This window comes from Arvicanthis niloticus, chromosome Y (genome assembly GCF_011762505.2).
Source record: "Arvicanthis niloticus isolate mArvNil1 chromosome Y, mArvNil1.pat.X, whole genome shotgun sequence".
Lineage (NCBI taxonomy): Eukaryota > Metazoa > Chordata > Mammalia > Rodentia > Muridae > Arvicanthis > Arvicanthis niloticus.
In genome coordinates this window covers 11,193,356-11,216,417 of record NC_133431.1, presented here as the reverse complement: position 1 = coordinate 11,216,417, position 23,062 = coordinate 11,193,356, and the positions used below count along the sequence as shown (strand labels likewise).

At 39.7% G+C, this 23,062-nt stretch overlaps 1 protein-coding gene across 1 annotated transcript in view; it reads left to right on the top strand.

The window, feature by feature from the left end:
* The window catches only part of LOC143437301 (uncharacterized), a 281,257-nt gene that overhangs the window by 152,228 nt on the left and 105,967 nt on the right, over positions 1 to 23,062 (top strand). The window contains 1 exon segment of the mRNA XM_076922110.1: positions 11,185 to 11,309. Within this exon segment, the coding sequence (XP_076778225.1) occupies positions 11,185 to 11,309 (125 nt within the window).

Here is a 23,062-nt window from a genome sequence, read left to right as displayed (position 1 = left end):
TACTTGTCACTCCTGCCAAAGACACAGGTTCAGTTCCCAACACCCACATGGCAGATAATAATCACCTGTACCTCCAGTTTTAAAGAATCCAATCAATGCCTTTTTCGGACCTCCAAGGCAATTCGTACACATGCTGAACAGATAGATATATGTGCAGGCAAAACACCCACCCACATAAAAAAGTAAATAAACCAATTTTTAAATGATAAAATGAGCCAGACATAGTGGCACATACCTTCAATTCCAGCACTCAGGAGGCAAAGTCAGTCTAGCCGACATACTGAGCCCCAGGACAGCCACAGCTACATAGTGAGACCCTGTCTTAGAAACTGATAGATAGATAGATAATAGATAGGTAGATAAGTAGATAGATAGATAGATAGATAGATAATAGATAGATAGATAGATAGGTAGATAGATAGATAGATAGATAGATAGATAGGTAGATAGGTAGATAGATAGATAGCACTTGTTCAGGCCATACACAAACTTGTGTTCAATCATCCACATACATATGAGTATAAATAAATGTCCATTTCTACCCTTTACTTTCTCTTCTGTTTTAAATTATTTTTATTTACTCTTTGTTCTAGAGACCAACCTGAGGACCTTAGACAAGTTTGCTACTAGTGAGCTACATTCTTAGTGCAAGCCCTGGTTTTTCCCTTTTCATTTTTATGTGATTTAAATGAAATGCAAAAACAACTTTTATGGAGAGGAGTGATAGCTCAGTTGGTAAAGTGTTTGCCCTGCAAGTATGAGGACCTGAGTAGTATCCTCAGGACACATGTGAAGAGCATACAGTGCCTATGTGGGAAAAAGCAGAAAACTGGTAATGAGGAGAGATGACCCTGTAATTAGGAGTACTTGCTGCACTTCCAGAGGACCAAAGTTGGGTTTCTTAAAACAGAACAAAACAAAACAAAACAGAAAAGGTGGACACGGTAGCAGGCACACACCTGTAATCCCAGAAGTGTGAAGACTAAGACAAGCAGTTCCCTGGGGCTCACTAAGCAGCCAGCCAGTCCTACATGATGAGTTCCAGGCCACTGAGAGCACTTCTCCCATTAATAAATACAGAGAAGAAAAAAAGAAAGAAAGAAAAGAGAGAAAGAAAGAAAGAAAGAAAGAAAGAAAGAAAGAAAGAAAGAGACGGAGAGGGGGAGGGAGGCCACTGAAAGACCTCAAACACAGAAAAGAAAGAAAGAAGGAAGGAAAGAAAGAAAGAAAGAAAGAAAGAAAGAAAGAAAGAAAGAAAGTGGATGGCCACTGGGGAACAACACCAAGGTTGACCTCTGGCCACATGTATATGTGTACATAAATGTTTACACGTGCACACACCTAAACAAAACAAGCAGAACAAAACCAGCATTTATGGGAGATGTAATGTTTTGTGTATGTATCATAAAGAATGCTAACTGGCCAGTAAATGGACTTTTTAAACGTTTTATTTGAATGTATTAGTTATGCATGATGATTGGTTTCATTGTGACTTTTTTATGTTTTAATATGTGTTTTGTTCATATTTGTCATTCATCACCCACTCCCTCCCCTCTCCCACTGACCCTTTACTCTTCTCAACTAGTTTCAGTTTCCCTGAGCCGAGCATGAAGCCACAAAATAAGTCTCTTGTTTCCTAAAATCCCTCTTTAGTGTTAATGGTTTTATCATTCTGTCTAAAACTCTAACTCACAGTTACCTGGTGACAGCCAGGTATCCTCCTCCCCATAGTTACCTTTCTTTAAAGAGAGATGGAATATGTTCTATTGGTGTGAGGGGAGGTGTGGGGGAAGGGGATGTCTCAGCAGGCTCATGCCTCCTGCTGAGATATTTCTTCCCCTGGAAGGACCATGCCTCATGCTGAGACAGCTCTTCCCCAGAAGCAACCCACCACAAGACAGTACAGTATAGAATATAGTTTATTCAGGACATGGAGAGGGGAGTTAAGAGGGTAGTAGAGGCAGAGAAAAGCAGGGAGTGGCAGAGTAGAGAAGTAGAGGTCAGGCATGAGCATTCGAGAGAGAGGCGGGAAGGGAAGAGCCCAAGAGGGCAAGAGAAAAAGAGAACAAGAGATCAAGAGATCAAATGAGAGGAAGGGGCAAGTAGCCACATTTACAGGGTGTCAGTCCTACACTGTATTTGCCAGGTAACCGTGGGGAGGAGCATACCTAGCTGTTGCCAGGTAACTGGGGTGGACTTTAGACAGAATGCTAAGAAATAGCTGGAACATCCTTCCACTTGTGGGTCAGATTGATGCCTCCACTGCACACTGAGTACTGGGCTATGGAAGCTGTTCACCTTGATTACAGGAAGAAGAAGGCAAGTGCTGTGAGGAAAGCTCAGGTAAGGTCTGGAGTCAGGTCCTGGTAGGTGCAGGATCATTTCTCTCAGAGGGGAGGAGCAGGCAGCTGAACAGCCAGAGCTGGAATGCTGGGTTCTCCCCCAGGGCTGGGTGGGGTGAGATTCCTCTTTGAAGACAGAAACAAATGCTAATGGGGTCCAACCCCCCCCCCCAGCTCTGGAAAAAGTCTGACCCTGGACCGGAAGCTCACTTTAACCTTGAGGAGTGCTAAGACTCGCTGGCCAATCAAGGCTTCCAGCCAGACCTGCCAATCAGACAAGGAGGCGGGTTCTTCCGGGTGCCAATCTGCAAGTTCACTGTGCCTGTGCAGGCTTGAATGGTCATCTGTGCCCTGCTCTGAGCCCTGCTGTCTGGTGCTGTGTGGAGACCTCAGGGAATCTCTGAAATCGAGTCATGGTGAGCACAGGATCACTGCCCACAATGGGTAGGGGCAGGTGGCTAAGCAGTGGGAGCTGGGGTGCTGGGTCCTCTCTGGGGCTGCATGGGAAGCATCAGCCAGATGTGACCATCTGTGAGGTCCCTGGTGATGCCCATCACGTGTTATATCAGGAGGTGACCTCTGAGTAACATCACTATCATGACTGATTCTGAATCTGCACAAAACATTTGGACCAGTTACTTTCCTGTAGAAACACGGGTGGTTTCTCTGACTCTGCATCTCATGTGTCCAAACTCTTCTGTCTTTTATAGTATACATTAAGAAGCCAACATAAATCTAATAGATCTGCTTTTATATGTTACTTGGTTTTGTTTTGTTTAGTTTTTGTTAATTTTTTTCTGGAACAGTTTTTTATGTTGTTTTATTTTTTACGTTTAGTGTTTGATTATTATGTGGTAAAGGGACTTTTGTTTTTCTCCAATATGTTGCGAGTTTTGGATGCTTCTTGTACATTAACCGTCATCTTCTTTGGTTTAGGAAAAGTTTCCTTTATGATTTCATTGAAAATAATTTTTATCAGCCCTTTGTGCTGATAGTCACCTTTCTCTATTCCAATCATCTGTAGTTTTCCCTTCTCATATGTTTCAGAATTTTTGGTTGTTTAGGGCCAGAAAATTTTTCAAATCCACATTTTTTGATGATGTATCCATTTTGTCATAGTCATTCTTAATGTCTGAGATTCTCTCTTTCTTTCCTGTTCTCTGAGTGAACCTTGTCTCTGTAGTTGCCAGTGCACAGGCAATTTCAATGCTCTGCTCTCAGGGACTTAGCAACAGCTTAAGTCAGTCCCTGCCTCCATCACCTGCTGGTATTGTCAGGTGTGCTTTATATACAGGAACCACCAGGTACACAGCTCTCTCTGTTTGTTCCCTGTCTTAGTTCATGCCCCTCTCTATTCTCTTTGTTTACTCTCAGGGCTCTCTCTCTGCCCCCTGTCTGTCTGCCTGTCTGTCTGTCTGTCTGCACATCCTCTTCTGTGCCTCTATCTCTTCCCCAGGTTCTCACTCGTCTCCCTGCCCCCAAACAACCTCTTTTGTACCATATCTGTTGCATGTTTTAATTTCTCAGGACCTGCTGTGATAGGATAGCTTGGGCCTTTTGGTGACTTATTTTTATGGCTGTTATTTATTATATTCCTATGCTGGTGTCTAGGCCTCTGGGTTTGAAGTGATTATTATCTTGGTACTGATTTCTGGATTTGTCTTGCTTGGGTGGGAGTTTTGCTCCTGGGTTGCTATTTGATGTCTGGATTTACAGAGAAAGTTGCCTGATGTAGCCTCTTTTACTGACATGTTTAGTGGGTATCCTCAAGAGGGAATGCTTGCTAATGTTGGGAGCAGGAAGAAGCAGTGGGCAGAAAGAGATGATCTTAGGAATCCACAAGGAGATAGAGTCAGGACAGAGGTAAAGCTGCCTCTGGTGTTTAGTACAGTGCTAGGGGAAACTGTGATCATTACATCTCGGATAACAGACAGTGTGGTAGATCTATAGAAAGCTTACCTGTTTCCTGGCAGGTAAAGCATGTGGTTGAACAGGGACTATCTGCTCAAGTGGGGCTGAGACACAGGGATGAGGCAGGAAAGGAAGGGCAGCTGGGCATTGTCTATCTTATCTATAAGATGATGCACAGGGGGAGAGGCAACTTCCACTTGTATTCTGTCTAAAAGTAAGTACAACTGATATTAGGATCTGCAGTAACAGATAGTGAGGCAGGTCTTTGGACAAACTACCTTTTCTACTGCCTTGCATGGCTTGTGGTTGAACAGGAGCATCTTTCAATAATAAGGGCCTCAGGCACAAAGATGAGTTTGTAAATCACAAAGTCCACAAAGTGCACCAAGTCCACTTGAGCAAACATCCTATGAAAAGCCCACCTTGTCCACAGCCAGTCAAGGTACAACTGCAGGGTTAAGCTACATATTGATAACTAATACACCTTACAGAGACAAAGTTAGTCTATCCAGCATGGTTGTCAGATGATTTTTTGCCCTTTTGATTGGTTCCTACAGATTATACCAGACATGTAGTTTTTAAAATGTTAAGTTGCTGACCTGTGTGTTAATGTCCCAATCTCGCTGTAACTACAATAAATATCCAGCACCTCTAGACTTGGTGTCTCAGTTTAGATCTCACGTGAGGCTGACTGGTGAAAATCCTTATTAAAGAGCTCATAATAAAGACCTCCATGTGTTTGCATTGCAATAGGCTCCTTGTTGGTCATTGTGCTCTCTGTGGCTTGGACATAACATCTTAGTGCATTGACCCAAGATCCTCAGGACTCCCAACTAAAGGATTGAAAGGTCGGTTGTTAAAATGAACCATTGTTCTTCCTGTGTCAGTGGCTTCTCTGCCAGATTTTTGTGTATGCCTTCGTTTTCAGGTTTTTCTTGATTATATGTGGAGGGAGATGACTAAATTGAACATGGTACCATGCTATACTGGATATGCTGGACATTCCTAGCCCCTAAGGGCTTCAAAGATGTTTTAGAGCCTGGTATAGTGGACAGTGTTTCTCTGGTCTTAATTTCTGGTAAGGGTAGAGAAGACTTGGAACCCTGCTACAGTGCTCACAGCTACCTGCCTGTCTTTATTTTCTCCACTGTCCAAGTGGTAGAATCTGCTGGGTAGCCTTTACTGTCCCCTTGTGGCTATTTACTTTGTGTGTGGCACTTTGTTATTCTCTCATTGATGAAATAAGACAGACTCCACCCTAGTCGATTTAGTTACTAGCCCCACACCTTGGGTTAAATCTTTCTTAACAACAGGACCTAGACCCATTGATTGGTCCATGACAGAGAGATCTTCCAGACAGCATCCTGGGCAAAGTCAGGCTCTGCCTACCTTGTTTCATAGGGTGGAAAGAGAAAGATCTCATTTCCCACCTCATGAACTACCCTCTGCCCAGTCCATATGTGACTCTGTAGATTTGAACTTGTTAGTTGTCATAAGATGGAAAGTCATTCTTCATCAATTCTAACAAATTTATCATATCTTCCTTGGGTCAGAGATCCTGTCCTTTGTTGGTGGTCATTTGAGTTGTGTGGGACCATCTGCTTTTCTGTCCACCTTCCAGCTGTTTTAGCCACATCTTTGGTAGTGCTGGCCTGGGAACCCAGGGTTAAAGACACCTCACCCCAGAGCAGCACAGTCTCTGAGGTCCCCATTCCAGTGTATCCTTCCCTGCTCTGAGACAGGTGCCCTCCCTATTTTGTCCTTGCTCAGCCACAACTCCAACTCCCTCATGGGGTAGCATGGCCTCTTGTATTGATATGGTTAGCCCATTGGTTTTGGGATGTTACAACTTTCTTATTTATTATTGTGTCTGTGTCATAGTTGTCTTAAATTCTCGGCATTTCAGAGCTTCAGTCATCTGAAGGATACTCAATCGAGGGCGTGCCCTCATCAGAATGGCTGGTTACTATGTCTGTTAGAGATAGTGTTGATGATTGATTAGGAAGGCTCTTCCACTGAGGGTGGCACTATCCCTAAGCAAGTGGTCCTGAGCTGCATGAGAGAGCAGGCTGAGCATGAGACAGGGACCAAGCAAAAGAGCAAGCCAGGAGACAGTGTTTGTCCATGATTTTTGCCTTCAGTTTCTACTCTAAGCTCCCAAAATGATGGACTGTGATCTGACAGAACCATGCACAACAACCACTTATTACCTGAGATGCTTTTGCTCAGAGGATTCAATCACAGCAGCAGAGTAGCAAGTTAGAACAACAACATGGTATCAAAGGGTTATTTTGCTGCTGTACAGAATCTATGTTGTAGATTGCATTCTTGTGGATAAGAACAAATTTTGGGTATAAAGGTTTTTGGATTGGTTGGTGTCTTTAACTCTCCACTGGGTGTCCTGCCTGACTGCAGATGTGGCCTCTGCACCATCCATATTTTACTGCTATGCATCTCAGCTAAGATCAACCCCATAGACTCCTTGTCACCCTCCAATTCATGCTCTCTAGCACATCCTAAATGTACTCCCTCCCTTCCCCAGGCAGCTGCAGATTTTGATTCATTTTCCCCCTCTGGCCCTCTCTTGTCTCTCACCACACCTGTTGCTGCTTCTACCCAATTCCTCTTTCTTTTCTGCTCTTCTATCCAGTTCTCTCTCTTCCATCTGCCTCCTATGATTGCTTATTCCGCCTTCTGAGTGGTAATAATTCAACCGTTCTCATTTGGGCCTTCCTTCTTGTTTAGTTTCTTTGTATCTATGGAGTATAGTGTGGGTTTCCTGTATTTTATGATTATTATTCACTTGTGAGTACATACATGCACATGCTTTTAAGTCTAGGTTACCTCACAGAGATGATAGTATTTAGCTGTGTCCATTTGTCTGCAAAATTCATGATGTCATTGTATTTAATAGCTGAATAATATTTCATTTTGTAAATGAACCACATTTTCCATATCCATATTTTGGTTGAAGGGAATCTGGATTCTCTCCAGTTTTAAGTTTTTGTAATTAAAATGGCTCTGAATTAGTGGAGTCCCTACTCTAGGTCACCTGCCTTCACAGACTCTCTACTGTATCTTCTGTTTGTCCTTTGAGAGGATGTGGGCCCCTGGGTACCCATGATGGTGTATCAAGTCTGTATTAGGTTATGTGCATCCTCGCTGCTGAGGCCAGAAGTGTCAGCCCAGTGAAAGGAACAGATTCCAATGATAGACAGCAGCTTTGGGACAGCTCCTGCTACAGTAGTTGTAGGACCATCATGAAGACTGACCTGCAATCTGCTACTTAAGGGCCAGGGTCCTTTGTCCAGCCTGTGTGTGTTATTGTTTGTGGCTCAGTCTCTGAATGTCCCCAAGGATCAAGGATAGTTAAGTCTGCTGGTTTTCCTGTGGAGTTCCTATCCTCTTCAGGGCCCTCAATCTTTCCCCCCACCCTTCCATCAGAGTTACCAAGGTCTAAGCAATGTTTGACTGTGGATCCACTACTGCTTCTGTCAACTGCTGGGTCGAGCCTCTCAATAGACAATTATGCAATGCTCCTGTGTGAAAGCATCAAAGAGTATCCTTAATAATGTCATGGATTGGAGCTTGTCCATGTGTGTCTCCAATTGGATGAGTTTTCATTGGCCATTCCTTCAGTCTCTGCTCCAGAATTACCTTAGAAATTTTTCTTAGCCAGGACAAATTTTGTTCTGGGTGTCTCCAGTGCTATGGTTGAATCTGATCCTTCAGCTTTCTTCTCATGCTCCCATACATTCCCCATTTGGACTCTGTCCCTAAATCACATAAGATACTGTGCACACATTTGCTGTTCAATGCTATGCTATTTTGCAAACCTGGTGGTTTTATATTTTTAACTTTATTCATTCTGTTTTTGCTTTTCTAGACCAAATTTCCTTGTGAAGCACTTCCTGTTCTAATTGTAGATGTAGAAACCACATAAGCCACCTGACATATTTTTGTTAAATAGGCACATGTTTTGTGCTGCTCTTAGTCTACATCTTTCGTTTTGAAATTTGGCAAACATTTATAGATTATATTCTATTTCTCCAGATGGCTTCTGCTGACGTCATCAATATTATCTGATTCTTCAGAGTCATTGAATTGCAGGTGTATGATGTTCTGCCTAACTCTTGTGTTTCTTCTGAAATTTTGGATATTTATTTAATAGTGTTATACATGTGTGCGTGACTATGAATGTGTGCCTCATCTTTACTGTTGTCAGAAGATGGCCTCAGAATTCATGATCATGAAGAAATGGACAGGTGTTGGTCCACATGTGTATGTCAGAAATTGACCACAATTATGTGGAAGACCAGCAAGAGCTTTCAACTCCTGAGCTATATCTCCTGAACTACGTTCTTTATTTCTGATCAACATATACATTACTAATATTTTCACCTGTCTATTTTTAACTGCTTAAACATACATTCCCTCCTAATAAAATTTAATTAATGTTGCTGTTTAAACTTGTTCACTGCATGTTTTTGCAAGATGAATACAGTACCGCAGTGAATGCATAATTCTTTGCAGTAACTTCAGTAAAGAACTGTGAGTTCATTCTATCATTTTTGTTTCCTGCTTTATTTTTGTTGCAGAGTGAGGTTCTTAACATGTAACTTTTGCTGTTCTGAAACTCATTGCATAGACCATGCTGGCGTCCAGCTCAATGACATACACCTGCCTGTACCTCTGCAATTAAAGACATGAGCAAATACACACAGCTTGTCCATCACTTTTGTAGTTAGTAATTGTTCATCCAGCTTTTCAGATGTGTGCTCAGTACAGTTGATCTGTTTCACCCTGCATATCTTTCTCAATTGCCATTTGTGTTGCAAGGCTATATCCTATTCAAAGGGATCAGGAGTGAGACAGGTGAACCCTGTTTCAAGTGTTCAAGTGTCAATATTTCAAGTTTCTTCTAAACTGACATAGTGATTATATTATAATTCTTGTGTCAGAAAATAAGTGGAGGAATCACCTGAATCATTTGATTATATTGTCTAGGAAGCATAACTTTACTTTGTATTGATGTCAGTATCAGGCTTTGTGTTGTATACATGTATGTGATATTTTAGGAAGCAGTGAGTTTCGATGATGTGCATGTGAACTTCACTGCAGAAGAGTGGAATTTGCTGGATCCTTCCCAGAAAAATCTCTACAAAGATGTGATGCTGGAGACCTACTGGAACCTCACTGCTATTGGTAAGACTGAATTTTTTTTTTTTTTTTTTTTGCTTCTCAAAATAAGGGAAAATTGTTTCTGGTTTACTGATGATCATCTCTTATTTAAATAGAGAACAAGTAATATTGAGTTGAATAAATCAGGTTCATTGCTGTGAAAATTCAGAGTAACTTGAATTTTTCCTAATTCCAATACCATATCATTGATTTTCTTGTACCTTGGTTTTAGGCTATAATTTGGAAGTCCATCATACTGAAGAACAACATCAAACTTCTAGACAACATGAAAGGTATATTTTTGGGAGGGGTTCAAGACAGGGTTTCTCTGTGTAGCCCAGGCTGTGCTGGGACTCACTCTGTAGACCAGCTGGCCTCGAACTCAGAAATCTGCCTGCCTCTACCTCCCATGTGCTGGGATTAAAGGTGTGCACCACCACTGCCCAGCCATGAAAGGTAATTTTAATGTTTCATCGAATACAAATATGCCTGTGAGAAAATTTTAATATGATCTGTATGCTCTAAAGGAAAGCCAGTGTATACAATATGAGTCATTTTATTGTAGCTATGATTATAATATTCTCCCAAAACTATGTACCTCCATGTCAGTTATCTGATTGGTGTTTGCAAGGTATTTCTGTAAGCAAGAAGAGAAGGAAACAATGCCTTAAGAGATTCCTTTAATTGATTTGTATCTCCATTAGAGCTGTGTTGTGGAACTACCAATTTGTATAGTCTCATAATATTTAGATGTTGCACATTGAATAGTGATAAACATGTATCCATAACCTTCTAATAATCAAATAGTCCATGATAAAGTTGGTGACACTCGTATTCTTATAGTGAAATTTTTAATTTTATTGTTTTGTCAGTTTATGAAAATCGAGAATGTTGTTTTGGAGAAACATTAATCATGTCTACAATGAACAAAAAGTAAATGCATGTGAATTCAATGTGGAAACATTTCATTTGTTCTGCTTTTTTAGTGGCGGCATCAATGGTCAGAATGGATGAAACCATGTGAGCATAGGGATACTAAAAATACAACCTCTGTCTATTTCACAACAATGAGAAGATATGTAGTATTCTGCCTTTGGTAGACTTTCTGAATATGATAGGTGTTTACAATTAATTGGTTTTCTGACTTTACCCAAATTCACACTGCAGAAAATCTTTACGGGTACTAGAAGTTTCCAGTTCTTCTGTTCATCCTGTTTCACAGTGCTGTTGTGGTGTGATGCATACTACAGGAAAAACTAAGAATGCAATCAGAGTTTTAATGCTCTTAGTTGTTCCATTTTATTCTGACCTATGAATGCATCATGTAGAAATCTCATATAGAAAAAGGATGTTATAAATGTGAGCCATGTAGTAAATACTCTTACCATCACAGGTATTTTCAAGTACAACCATGAACATCAAAGTGATAAAAGCATAAGATCTGAGTGTTCTTTATTATGAGACCAACTGTAAAATTGACTCATAATGATAAAATGATTGATCAGGCTAATAAATATGGTAAAGCTTTCACATGTGCCCATTACTGTTGCAGGCATGAAAGAAGTCATACGGGAGAGAAACCTTATGAATGTAACCAATGTGGTAAAGCCTTTTCATATCACAATAATCTCCAAAGACATAAAAGAACATATACTGGAGAGAAGCCTCATGAATGTAATCAATGTGGTAAAGCCTTTTCATATCACAGTAATCTCCAAATACATAAAAGAACACATATTGGAGAGAAACCTTATGAATGTAATCAATGTGGTAAAGCCTTTTCACAACACAGTAGTCTCCAATATCATAAAAGAACACATACTGGAGAGAAACCTTATGGATGTAATCAATGTGGCAAAGCCTTTACAAGTTCCAGTTATCTCCCATATCATAAAAAACCCATACTAGAGAGAAACCTTATGAATGTAATCAGTATGGTAAAGGCTTTACACAACTGGGTCATCTGCAATATAAAAAAAAAAACCATACCAGGGAGAATTCTTACATATGTAATCAATGTGGAAAAAATCATTTATAATTGAAAATTCTCCAAAGACATGAATGTTCACATACTGGAGAGAAACTGTGTGAATGTAATTAATATGGTAAAAGCCTTTTCAGAAAATTTTTGTCTCCAAAACCATAAAACAACCCATATTGGAAAGAAACCTATGAATGTAATCATTGTCGTGAAAGGGTTAAAATTTACAAAAACTTCTAGCATGCTGAGAGGAACCAAGAGTACAGGTCAGTGTGTTCATGAACTCTGTGTTTCAGAAATTTGGCTGACCACAGGATGGTTGAGTATGAATAGGCTGTTGAGAATAGACTATACAGAATATTCTCCCTGACTGTTACTTAGACCCTGTCACAAACTGAATAATGGGCTGGGACTTTCCACAGGTGTTTTCCAATAACCCCCCTTGACTCCCCCTGAATCATGGTTTTTCCTTGTGGTTTTGCCTTTAAATTCCCTGTGCCTCCAAAGCTCAGGGTCAAATCCCACAGACCCTGCATGGGTTCCAGGTCTTGACCTCAGCATGCTGGTCAAAATATACCTCTTGCTGATTACATCAACTTCTGTGTCTTGTAAGTTATTGGGTGACCATGAATTCCTGAGGCTTGGGTGGGGGGGAGTTCTTCCCTTTTGTGAGGACTTTATAGTGGTAAATGTCTTTCCATAAAGATTTTTTCCAAAACATAAAAGAACACGTATTGGACAGAATTATGAATGTAATCTTTGAGCTAAAGCCTTTGCATGTCCCACTAATCTCAAAAACATAAAAGATCCCACATGGGAAGAAACCTCATGAATGTGATCAATGTGGTAAAGACTTTTCACAACTTTAGCATCTCCATTACTATAAAAGAACAGGTACAGGAGAGAAACCTCATGAATGTAATCAGTGTTGTAAAGCATTTGCAAGTCACAGTCATCTGCAGTGACAGGAGAGATCAAGTACCAGAGAGAAACCTGCTTGAATATTAACAATGTGGTAAAGCCTTTGCATGTCATAGTTCTTTACACACACACAAAGAAATCACACTGGAGAGAAGCCTCATTGATGTAATCACTGTGAAAACAACTGACAATTCACTTTTATCTGCAACTATATAATGAAACACATTCAAGAGAGTGACACAGTGTCATCAAGGTGCTAAGCCCTTGCATGTCACAGGCATCACCAGATACATAAAAGAACACATAATGTATAGAAACTGCATGAATGCCATGAATGAGGTAAAGTCTTTGCATGACAGTGTACTCTCCAAATACTTCAAGTGACACACTTTTCAGAGAAACCTTATGAATGTGACAAATGTGGAAAAGCCTGTGCCTATCACTGTAGTCTCCAAAGAGATAAAAGACCACAAATTGGACAGAAATCTTGTGAATGTACTCAATTTGGAAAATCCTTTACATGCCAAAGTATTCTCTGAATAGAAACATCAACACATACTAGAGAGAAACCTTCTGAAAGTAATCAATGTGGTAAAGTATCTGCATGTCCTATTCATATTTAAATGCATGAAAGAATTTATAATAGGAATATACTGTGGTGATTTAAATATTCTTGTCCCTAAGAAGTGACAATATTAGTATGTTTGGCCTTGTGGGAGTAGATATTACTGTTTTGAAGAAAGTGAAGTCCTAGGGTGGTGGTCTTTGGAGCTCTGGCCAGTAAAAAACAGACTCTCCTACCACTCAGCTGGAAGACAGTCTCTTCCTGAATGCCTTCTCATGAAGATGCAGAACTCTCAGCTCCTCCAGCATCATGTCTGCCTGCATGCTGACATTCACTGCATTTTCTTTGTATTTTTTAGTTGATCATGTATCCAACAATGTTGCTGAAAGTGCTTATCAAGTCTAGGAATTACATTTGGGAAGTTTTGGTCCACTTGTATCATCTACAAATAAAGACAATTTTGGACAGGCAGTGGTGTGACAAGCCTTTTATCCCAGTACTTGGGAGGCAGAGGCAGGCCGATTTCTGAGATTGAGGACAGCCTGGTCTACAAAGTGAGTTTCAGGACAGCCAGGCCTACACAGAGAAACCCTGTCTCGAAAAACCTAAAAAGAAATAATTTTACTTCCTCCTTTCTAATCCATATCACCTTTATCTTCTTCAGTTTTATTGCTCTTGCTAAACTTTTAGATAGTATTTCTAATAGATATGGAGAGAATGGATCACCTACTCTTGTTTGTGAATTAGTGGAATTAATATGAATGTTTCTCCATTTAATTTAATGTTGGCTACAGGTTTGCAGTAAAGTGAAATTATTATGTTTAGGTTTGTCCCTTGTATCCTTAATCACTCCAAAGACTTTATCATAAAGTGGGATTAAATATTGTCAGAGAATTATTCATCATCTAATGAGATGACCACTTGTTTTACTTTCTTACACATTAAGCACATTATATTAAACCATTCCTGGATCTCTTTAATGAACCCTGCCTCACTGATCATGGAGGATGATCTTTTGAAGTGTTTTCTATTTTATTTAATGTATTTTATTAAATATTTTTGCATCTGTGGTTTTAAGGGAAAATGGTCTGTAATTCTTTTTTGTAGCTGAGTCTTTATATTGATTGTATATTTGAGTAACCATGGGATCACAAAATAAAATCAGCTAAGGTTTCTTCTCTTTCTACATTATTGAATACTTTGAGGAGTATTTTCATGAACTCCTCTTTGGAAGTCTGGTAGGATTCTACCCTAAAATTCATGACCCTGGCCTCTATTTGTTGGCAGACTTGTAATGACTTCTCTTTTTCTAGGTGTTTATATCTGTTTAAGTTATTTACCTTAGTTTGATTTAACTTTGGTAAGTGGAACCTATTGAGGAGATTAGCCTTTTCTAATTTGGTGTTGTACAGGCATTTTAAAACTATGTCTTTGCCATTCTCTGGCTTTCTTCATTGTCTGTTATTTTGTCACCATTAACATTTTAGATTTCATTAATTTGGATATTCTCTATTTTTAACAAGTGTTTCTATTTTGTCTAATAAAAGACTCAAAGGAACAACTCCATGTTTAATTAATTCTTTGTATTCTTCTCTTTCTATTGTATGGATTTCTACTCCCGATTTGATGATACCTTGTTGTCTACTTCTGTTCTCTATTGCTCACTCCCTTCTTTCTGTTCTAGACTATAAGGCATGGTGTTAAATTGCCAGTGTTGTCATGTAGGGATTTTGTGCTATGAACCTTCATCTTAGAGACAGTTTCATTTTCTTTTTATTCCATAAGATGTGCTCACAACACTCTGTAGCTCCATTTCCTGGAACCTTATATCCTCTTCTAGTCTCCATGAGCACAAAGCACACACATGGTACAGATATGCATTTAAGAAAATACTCTCATAATCTAAAAGTAATAAAGTCTTGACTCAACCCTTAAAAGTATTGTCACTCCTGCCATAGACCCAGGTTCAGTTCCCAACACCCACATGACAGATAATAATCACCTGTACCTCCAGTTTTAAAGAATCCAATCAATCCCTTTTTCGGACCTCCAAGGCAATTCGTACACAATGCTGAACAGATAGATATATGTGCAGGCAAAACACCCACCCACATAAAAAAGTAAATAAACCAATTTTTAAATGATAAAATGAGCCAGACATAGTGGCACATACCTTCAGTTCCAGCACTCAGGAGGCAAAGTCAGTCTAGCCAACATATTGAGCCCCAGGACAGCCAAAGCTACATAGTGAGACCCTGTCTTAGAAACTGATAGATAGATAGATAATAGATAGATAGATAAATAGATAGATAATAGATAGATAGATAGATAGATAGATAGATAGATAGATAGATAGGTAGGTAGATAGGTAGATAGGTAGATAGATAGATAGCACTTGTTCAGGCCATACACAAACTTGTGTTCAATCATCCACATACATGTGAGTATAAATAAATGTCCATTTCCACCCTTCACTTTCTCTTCTTTTTAAATTAGTTTTTATTTACTCTTTGTTCTAGAGATCAACCTGAGGACCTTAGACAAGTTTGCTACTGGTGAGCTACATTCTTAGTGCAAGCCCTGGTTTTTCCCTTTTCATTTGTATGTGATTGAAAACAAATGCAAAAACAACTTTTATGGAGAGGAGTGATAGCTCAGTTGGTAAAGTGTTTGCCCTGCAAGTACGAGGACCTGAGTAGTATCCCCAGGACACATGTGAAGATCATACAGTGCCTATGTGGGAAAAAGCAGAAGACTGGTAATGAGGAGAGATGACCCTGTAATTAGGAGTACTTGCTGCACTTCCAGAGGACCCAAGTCTGATGTCTTAAAACAAAACAAAACAAAACAGAAAAGCTGGGAACAACACCAAGGTTGACCTCTGGCCACATGTATATGTGTACATAAATGTTTACACGTGCACACACCTAAACAAAACAAGCAGAACAAAACCAGCATTTATGGGAGAAGTAATGTTTTGTGTATGTATCATAAAACCCTAAAGAATGCTAACTGGCCAGTAAATGGACTTTTTAAATGTTTTATTTGCATATATTAGTTATTCATGATGATTGGTTTCATTGTGACTTTTTACGTGTTAATATAATGTGTTTTGTTCATATTTGTCATTCATCACCCTCTGCCTCCCCTCTCCCACTGACCCTTTCCTCTTCTCAACTAGTGTCTCTTCTACTGCTCTTTCAAAGATTTACTTAACTTATCTGTATGTATGTATGTACATATGCGTGTGTGAGCTGGGATAATATACAATATATATATATGCACACACATATACAATACACACACATCATGTATGTGTAGATGCAGGAGACAAGAGCATTAGTTCCCCTTGAATTGGAGTGACAGGCAATTGTGAGCTGTCCAATGTGAGTGCTGAACCCTTGGGACCTCTGGAGGAGCAGCAAGTGCTCTAACTGCTGAGCCGTCTCTCCAACTGCCTCATCTTCTTGTGTCTTTGGGGCTGCTTACTGAGGAATGGGCAATTTACCAATTACTATAGGGCTGAAAAAAATCGTTCCTCTCCCAGCAACTAGCAACTGCCTATACATCCTCACAGAGGGGCAGGTCATTGTGAGCTCCTCCTCCTCTTGCTTTTTCCCCCAGCATGTTTGTTTTTGTGCTTTGCATGTGCCTGGTGCTGACAGAGGTCAAAAGAGGGCATTAGATTCTTTGGCACTGGGGTTACAGACAATTGTCAGCTACCATGTGGGTGTTTGAGCTGATCTCAGTGCCTCTGCAAGTGCTCTAACTGCTGAGTCATCTCTCCAATCCCCTTCAGATATTTTAAATATTTAAATCTTGGGAATCTGAACACTGTTGTAGCACACACCTGAAGCAGGGACATCATGAATTTGAGACCAACCTGGTGTTACATAATGAGCCCTAATTCTACATAATAGTGTAAGAAGTTGAACAATCTATTTAAACTTTACTAAATTAGTTGTATATCTTCTAATGTTAGAAAAACATTGACATGGTATTTACTCACTGATAAGTGGATGTTAGCCCAAAAGCTTCAAATAGGCAAGATTCAACTAACTGACCACATGAAGCTCATGAAGAAGGACGACCAAGTGTGGATGCCTCAGTCCTTCTTGGAAGGAGTGACAGAATGCTCAAGAGAGCAAATAAGGTGACAAAGTGTGGGACAGAAAGTCAAGGAGGGGCCATTGGGAGACCACTCTACCTTGATATCTGTCCCATGTGCAGTCACCAAAGGTAGACGCTGATATGGATGTCAGGAAGTGCATGCTGACAGGAGCCTGATGCAGCTGTCTCCTGGAAGGTCTGCTGGAGTCTGACATATCCAGAGGCAGATGCTCACAGCTACACATTGATCTGATCAAGGGTTCTCAATGGAGAAGTTAGAGGACTGAAGAAGCTGAAAGGGTTGGTGGCCCCAAGAGGAGAGCAACAGTGCCAGCCAACCAGAGCTCACCAGCCTGGGAGCACAAAGGGAGGCACCCATGACTTCAGCTGTATACTTAGGGAAGGATGGCCTTGTCAGGCATGGGTGGGAGAGGAGATCCCAGGTCCCATGAAGGCTGAACACCAATCAGGGAGAAATTTGAGGGTGGGGAGGGGGAAGTGGTGGGTAGGGGGTGGCACACCCTTGTGGAGGCAGGAGGGGGGATGGGATAGGGGGTTCCTGGGTGGTGGGGGGAATGGGGTGAGGGGATAAAATTTGAAATGTATTTTAAAGAAATAAAAATAAATAAATTTTAAAAAATTAAAAGAAAAGCATTGATTCAATTGTCAAGGCATCTGATAACATCACTGGGTTTATAACATGGTATAATTTTGTTATTTACCACAGTCTTATTTTGGAAAACTTAACATATGAATATCTATCAACAGAAATCATTGGAAGGGAAACATCAAAGTAATGTATCCTCTAACCCCAGCCACACAGGTCACTGGTGGGGTGATGGTATACCAGTTCAAGGTCAACCTAAGCAACTTACAAAACCCCAAAGGGAAGGAATATTTATCATAGTTTCAACTCTCTTGTGGTGCTGTTAGCATGAAACCCAACCCCACTTGTAGAAATTACATAGCAAGCAAGTTACTACAGCTACCTCCTTATTGAACCTCTTCATCCCCAAAGGAAATAACAGCAAATCTGACAAGAATCTTTTACAGTACTGCCATTATCTATGTGACCTCACAGTCTGTTAATAATGACAAGTAAATTGTAGCTTTATAGGAAATATCTGTTAAGTCACTTACTAATGAACTTTAAACAGTTCTTATCAATGAAATCCTTAGAGGGAAATAGTCAGTATGGAGCCTTAAGCAGTAGAATGCACATTTATAGTCACCAGCATTTCTGAGATAAGTTCCTTACCTAGTGTCCATGTAGAGGAGCAATTCTCTATTTCAACCCCTGCTGTTACTGATATTAGCATCAATCAAAACTTTAATTACTAATCCCTCATTACTTCCTCTCAAACTGCTCAGTTTTCATCTTCTAAAGCTTTAGGACTGTTGTACAGCCATGAGACCTGATGGCAGTACTTCCTCAGCCATCTGGCTCAGGGCAGAAGGTACCTAATACAGACTACAGAACAAAAAGTCACACATAAGTCAGCGCAGACTAGTATGAGACCTTAAACAGCAAACGGGTAAAGAAGACATGAGGACAGCCTGAATGGCAGTAAAAATACAAAAAAAAAAACCAAAAAACAAAAAACAGTATGAAGAGTTTTAACTTTTTTGAGATCCTATTTTTGCTGAATAAATATCTGCCTTTTGCTTTCTAAAACGGAAAGTAAATTAGTAAATTGTTTCTAATTCCAAATTAAATACTATTGGCTCAAGGAATCAGAAGCTTTATGTTTGTCTTTGTGTCCTTACTTGTTCTTAGCATGTGAGTCTCCTTTAAAAACATATTTTGGGGGCTAGAGAGGTGGCTTCAGTGCTGAACATCACTGGCTGCTCTTCCAAAAGTCCTAGATTCAGTTTTAAGGATCCACATAGTGACTCACAACCATTTGTAACTCCAGTTCCAGCATATCTCACACCTTCTTCTGATCTTCATAGGCACATGGTACACATACATACATGTAGGAAAAGCACTCATACATATAAAACAAATCTACAAACCCATAAACACAACCAACCCATGTGAGAAAACAACTACCAATAACAAACCAATCATTCCCCTGCCTCTCTGGTCTTGGCATTTCTATACCCTCAGAAAAGTTCCCAGTTTTCCAAACATCATACAACTGAAGAAGTTACCTGCAGTTGGCAAAATCACGACCCTGCTATAGTAAGAGTCAAATCACAGTCATTTGCTGTGAACAATCTGAGGCAGCTCCATATCTCTGGACACCTGGGATTAAAGTGAAAGCACATTCTTATAATATTTCTGTGTTTTTTAAAGAAATCCAGCCAGGCATGGTGGCATATGCCTTTAATCCCTGCACTTGGGAGGCAGAGGCAGGCAGATTTCTGAGTTCCAGTCCAGCCTGGTCTACAAAGTGAGTTCCAGGACAGCCAGGGCTACACAGATACCCTGTCTCGAAAAACCAAAAAAAAAAAAAAAAAAAAAAAAAAAAAAAAAAAAAAAAATACCAAAAACAAAAAAACAAAAACAAAAGAAATCCAAATTCCAAAATTCTTCCTACAGGGAAATGCTGTAGTTAACTGAGGTTATAAACCAAATGTACTTAACAAATATTTACAGAACATTTTACTCAACCACAAAAGAATATGCCTCCTTCTGTACACCTCATGAAACGTTGTCTAAAATTGATCACATAACTGGAAACAAAGCAAATCTTAACAGATACAAGAAAATTGAAACAATTCCCTGAATCTCCTCAGACCACAATAGATTAAAGCTGGATACCAACAACTACTTACAAATTCACTGAAATTGAACAACTTTCTATTAATTAAAAAGAATCAGTCAAGAGAGAAATCAATGACTTTCTAGGATCCAATGAAAATGAATATACAACATGTGCAAGCTTATGGGGACACAATGAAAGCTGTTCCAAGAGCCAAATTTATACTAATAACTTAGCAGCACACCTGAAAGCTTAAACCAAAAGAAGAAATCACACACAGGCAGAATACATAACAAGAAATATTCAAATTGAGTGTTGAAATAAATAAAATACAAACAATACAATAAAAATAATCAAGGAAACAAAAAGGATTTCTCAGTCTTATTGATTTTTCTCAAAGAACAAAACACTCCCATAAAACCAGTCAGTCTACCCCAAAACATACAGGAAAACAAAAAATAAAAACTAAAAATAATGGAGACAGAAGGCTCAGAAGATGTGAAAGCACACCATTTTTAAGCTTCATTTGTTATTTTTAGTTCAGGATGCTCCAGAGTTCAAAGAGAAAGTTTCTCTTTCTTGAAGAAACATATTTAAAACCACATATAATGGCTTTTAGTTGAGCCAAGTGCCTCGCTTGCTTTACCACACACAGGATTATTAGATCCTCCTTAAAATTGACTTCAGAGCTTTTTTGAGGAGGCCTGAGGAGCCCAAGACCTCTGATGAAATACTTTGTACAAAAGAGCTTGCGTGCTTTTTCCTTATTTCCACAACAGCAGTGTGTGTGCAATTTTTTGCAACCTACTTTTAATAAGCATTCAACCTCTCCTCCAGCCCACCACCCAGCAGAGGTAGTGGAAGACAAAATTTACTAGGATATAGGGAAAGAGGACCTGTTCAGGGAGTGATCTTGATTTTTTTGGCAGCAGTTCAGTACAGTAGCAAACACCAAACACTGTGCAGCAGGGGCTTCACAGGCAGAAAAGCAGGAGCATAGTGGAAACCTTGTGGCAGTGGCTGTGTGGACTCAGGAACTCCTGCTCAGGCTGCAACAATGCTCCCTGGCTCTGATGCACAGCAGCTTATCCTGCTGGCTGGAGACCTGGCTCTCCCACTGCCTGCCTTGCCTGGTTACAAGAGGAGGAACAACTATGCCCAAGCTGAGCCAGCAGGGGAAAAGTGCCTGTGGAGGACCTGCAGGGAAAAACTCAGTCAAACTCATTAGAGCAAAGGGTCCAACTTGTTTTCTTCCTGCAAGTATGGCACCCTGAGCCCATTTGCTTTCATTCCGTGACTTAATTTGAATGGCTTGTATTTCCCTTCATAATTTTTTTAGGTTTTTTCTCTCTGTTGTTTTCTTTCCTTCTTTCTCTCCTTCTTTCTTTCCTTCTTTCTTTCTTTTCTTCCTTCTTTCTTTCTTTCATTTTTTCTTTCTATCAACTAAGCTAAAGAACCAGCAATTTGTTTGAGGCTAGCCTGGTCTACAGAGTGAGTCCCAGGACAAGCAGGGCTACACAGAGAAACCCTGTCATGAAAAAACCAAAAAAAAAAAAAAACCCAGCAATTTGATATTTTTAACCTAATATTTGTTGTGGTTTGTGCCATGCATACTTGCATATTAATTTTTTTCTTAAATGTGTCCCACTTTAATAAAATACATGACTTTAGCTCAATCTGTGATCTAGGGTTTTTCAAGGCAGGTTAATGTAGGGAGAGGGAGAGGGGCTCACCTCCAACTCCTGAAGCTCGTGCTTATTAATTTCCAAAGATTTGTCAGTGTATGTGCATGTGTTTGTGCAATATGTGCCACAATTTTCAGTTCTTAGTTTCTACCATGGGTTCCAGGGGTTGAACTCAGGTAATCATACTAGTCCAGCAAGTTCTTTTACCTGCTGAGTACCTTGCTGCTATTGCACAAGTGTGTGTGTGTGTGTGTGTGTGTGTGAGAGAGAGAGAGAGAGAGAGAGAGAGAGAGAGAGAGAGAGACAGAGACAGAGACAGAGACAGAGAGAGAAAGAGAGAGAGAAAGAGCGTGCATGCCCATGTGTAATTTTCATATGTGTATTTACTGTATATCAGGCCTATCTCTGCCTCTCAATAGCATTATTCATCCTTTTTCACCTCTTCTCACCATTTCTTTTTATCTCTCAGGACAGTTTTACTTTGTTCATGTCATAGAAACATTCATATTTTTATACATCTGTATAAAATGGAGGAATACACACACACACTGAATGAAACAAACTTAAAATTAAAAAATAAAAACATGCAGTCTTTTTGTTCAGTAATCAGTATTCATTAGCATATGGTTTTCTTTAATTTTTTATACAATTTATATATAAAATTAATGGGCAATCACCTTGAAATTTTTCCATAATGCTGATAATAGCTATCTTGATGATATCCTTGGGGTTTTCTTAACATACTATCTGAAGATAAAAATGGGTTACTGTGCCTTTTTTATTCTTATAACTGTATAAGTATCAACAAAATCCTTCAATAGAGTATTGTACGATAGACTATGGCCCAATGTCAACTTTTAATTCCTACTAGTGACAGGTCTTAAAATATCACATTTCTCCATTCTGACCACAGCAGAATGCTGTCTATAAGGGTGAGCTCCACATAGAAGGTGTAAACTGGTGCACATGAATATCACAGACTTACTATATGAACAAAACTAACCTTGAGCAAACAGGGACCAATCTTCATTTTTACCCAAAGTTTTAAAGGCAATCTTTCTCATCACTATGCCCAGCTGTGAAGAGTCAGTTCATGGTTGTGGTGAGCAGCTTTGTTTATCACTTCCCATGAGTCAGTTCCTTCTATGTAAATGAGAACATTTCTGTAGTATCTGGTTACAGTTGATTCTGATTGGCTCTGTGATTCTGACATCTTTGTTGCTCCAGTTTTCTATTCTCTGAGTATTTGCCTGTTGATTCGGTACTTATATGAGTGAGGACAATGTTCAGTCTTTTTTTTTTTTTTTTTTTTTTTTTGGTTTTTCGAGACAGTGTTTCTTTCTATGTGTAGCCCTGGCTGTCCTGGAACTCACTCTGTAGACCAGGCTGCCCTCGAACTCAGAAATCCGCCTGCCTCTGCCTCCCAAGTGCTGGGATTAAAGGCGTCTGCCACCACTGCCCGGCTGACAATGTACAATCTTAATAACATCTTCTGGTCCCGAAGTAGTAAACTTTTTCAAAGTAACTTAGAATGTTAAGAGATAGAGACCACGTTGTGTACTAGAAATAGGATAGGGTTCAAAGAGATAGCACTGCACCCAGAACTGTATGTTTACTTGTATCATATTTTTGAAATTAGACCATAAAATTTAATTATA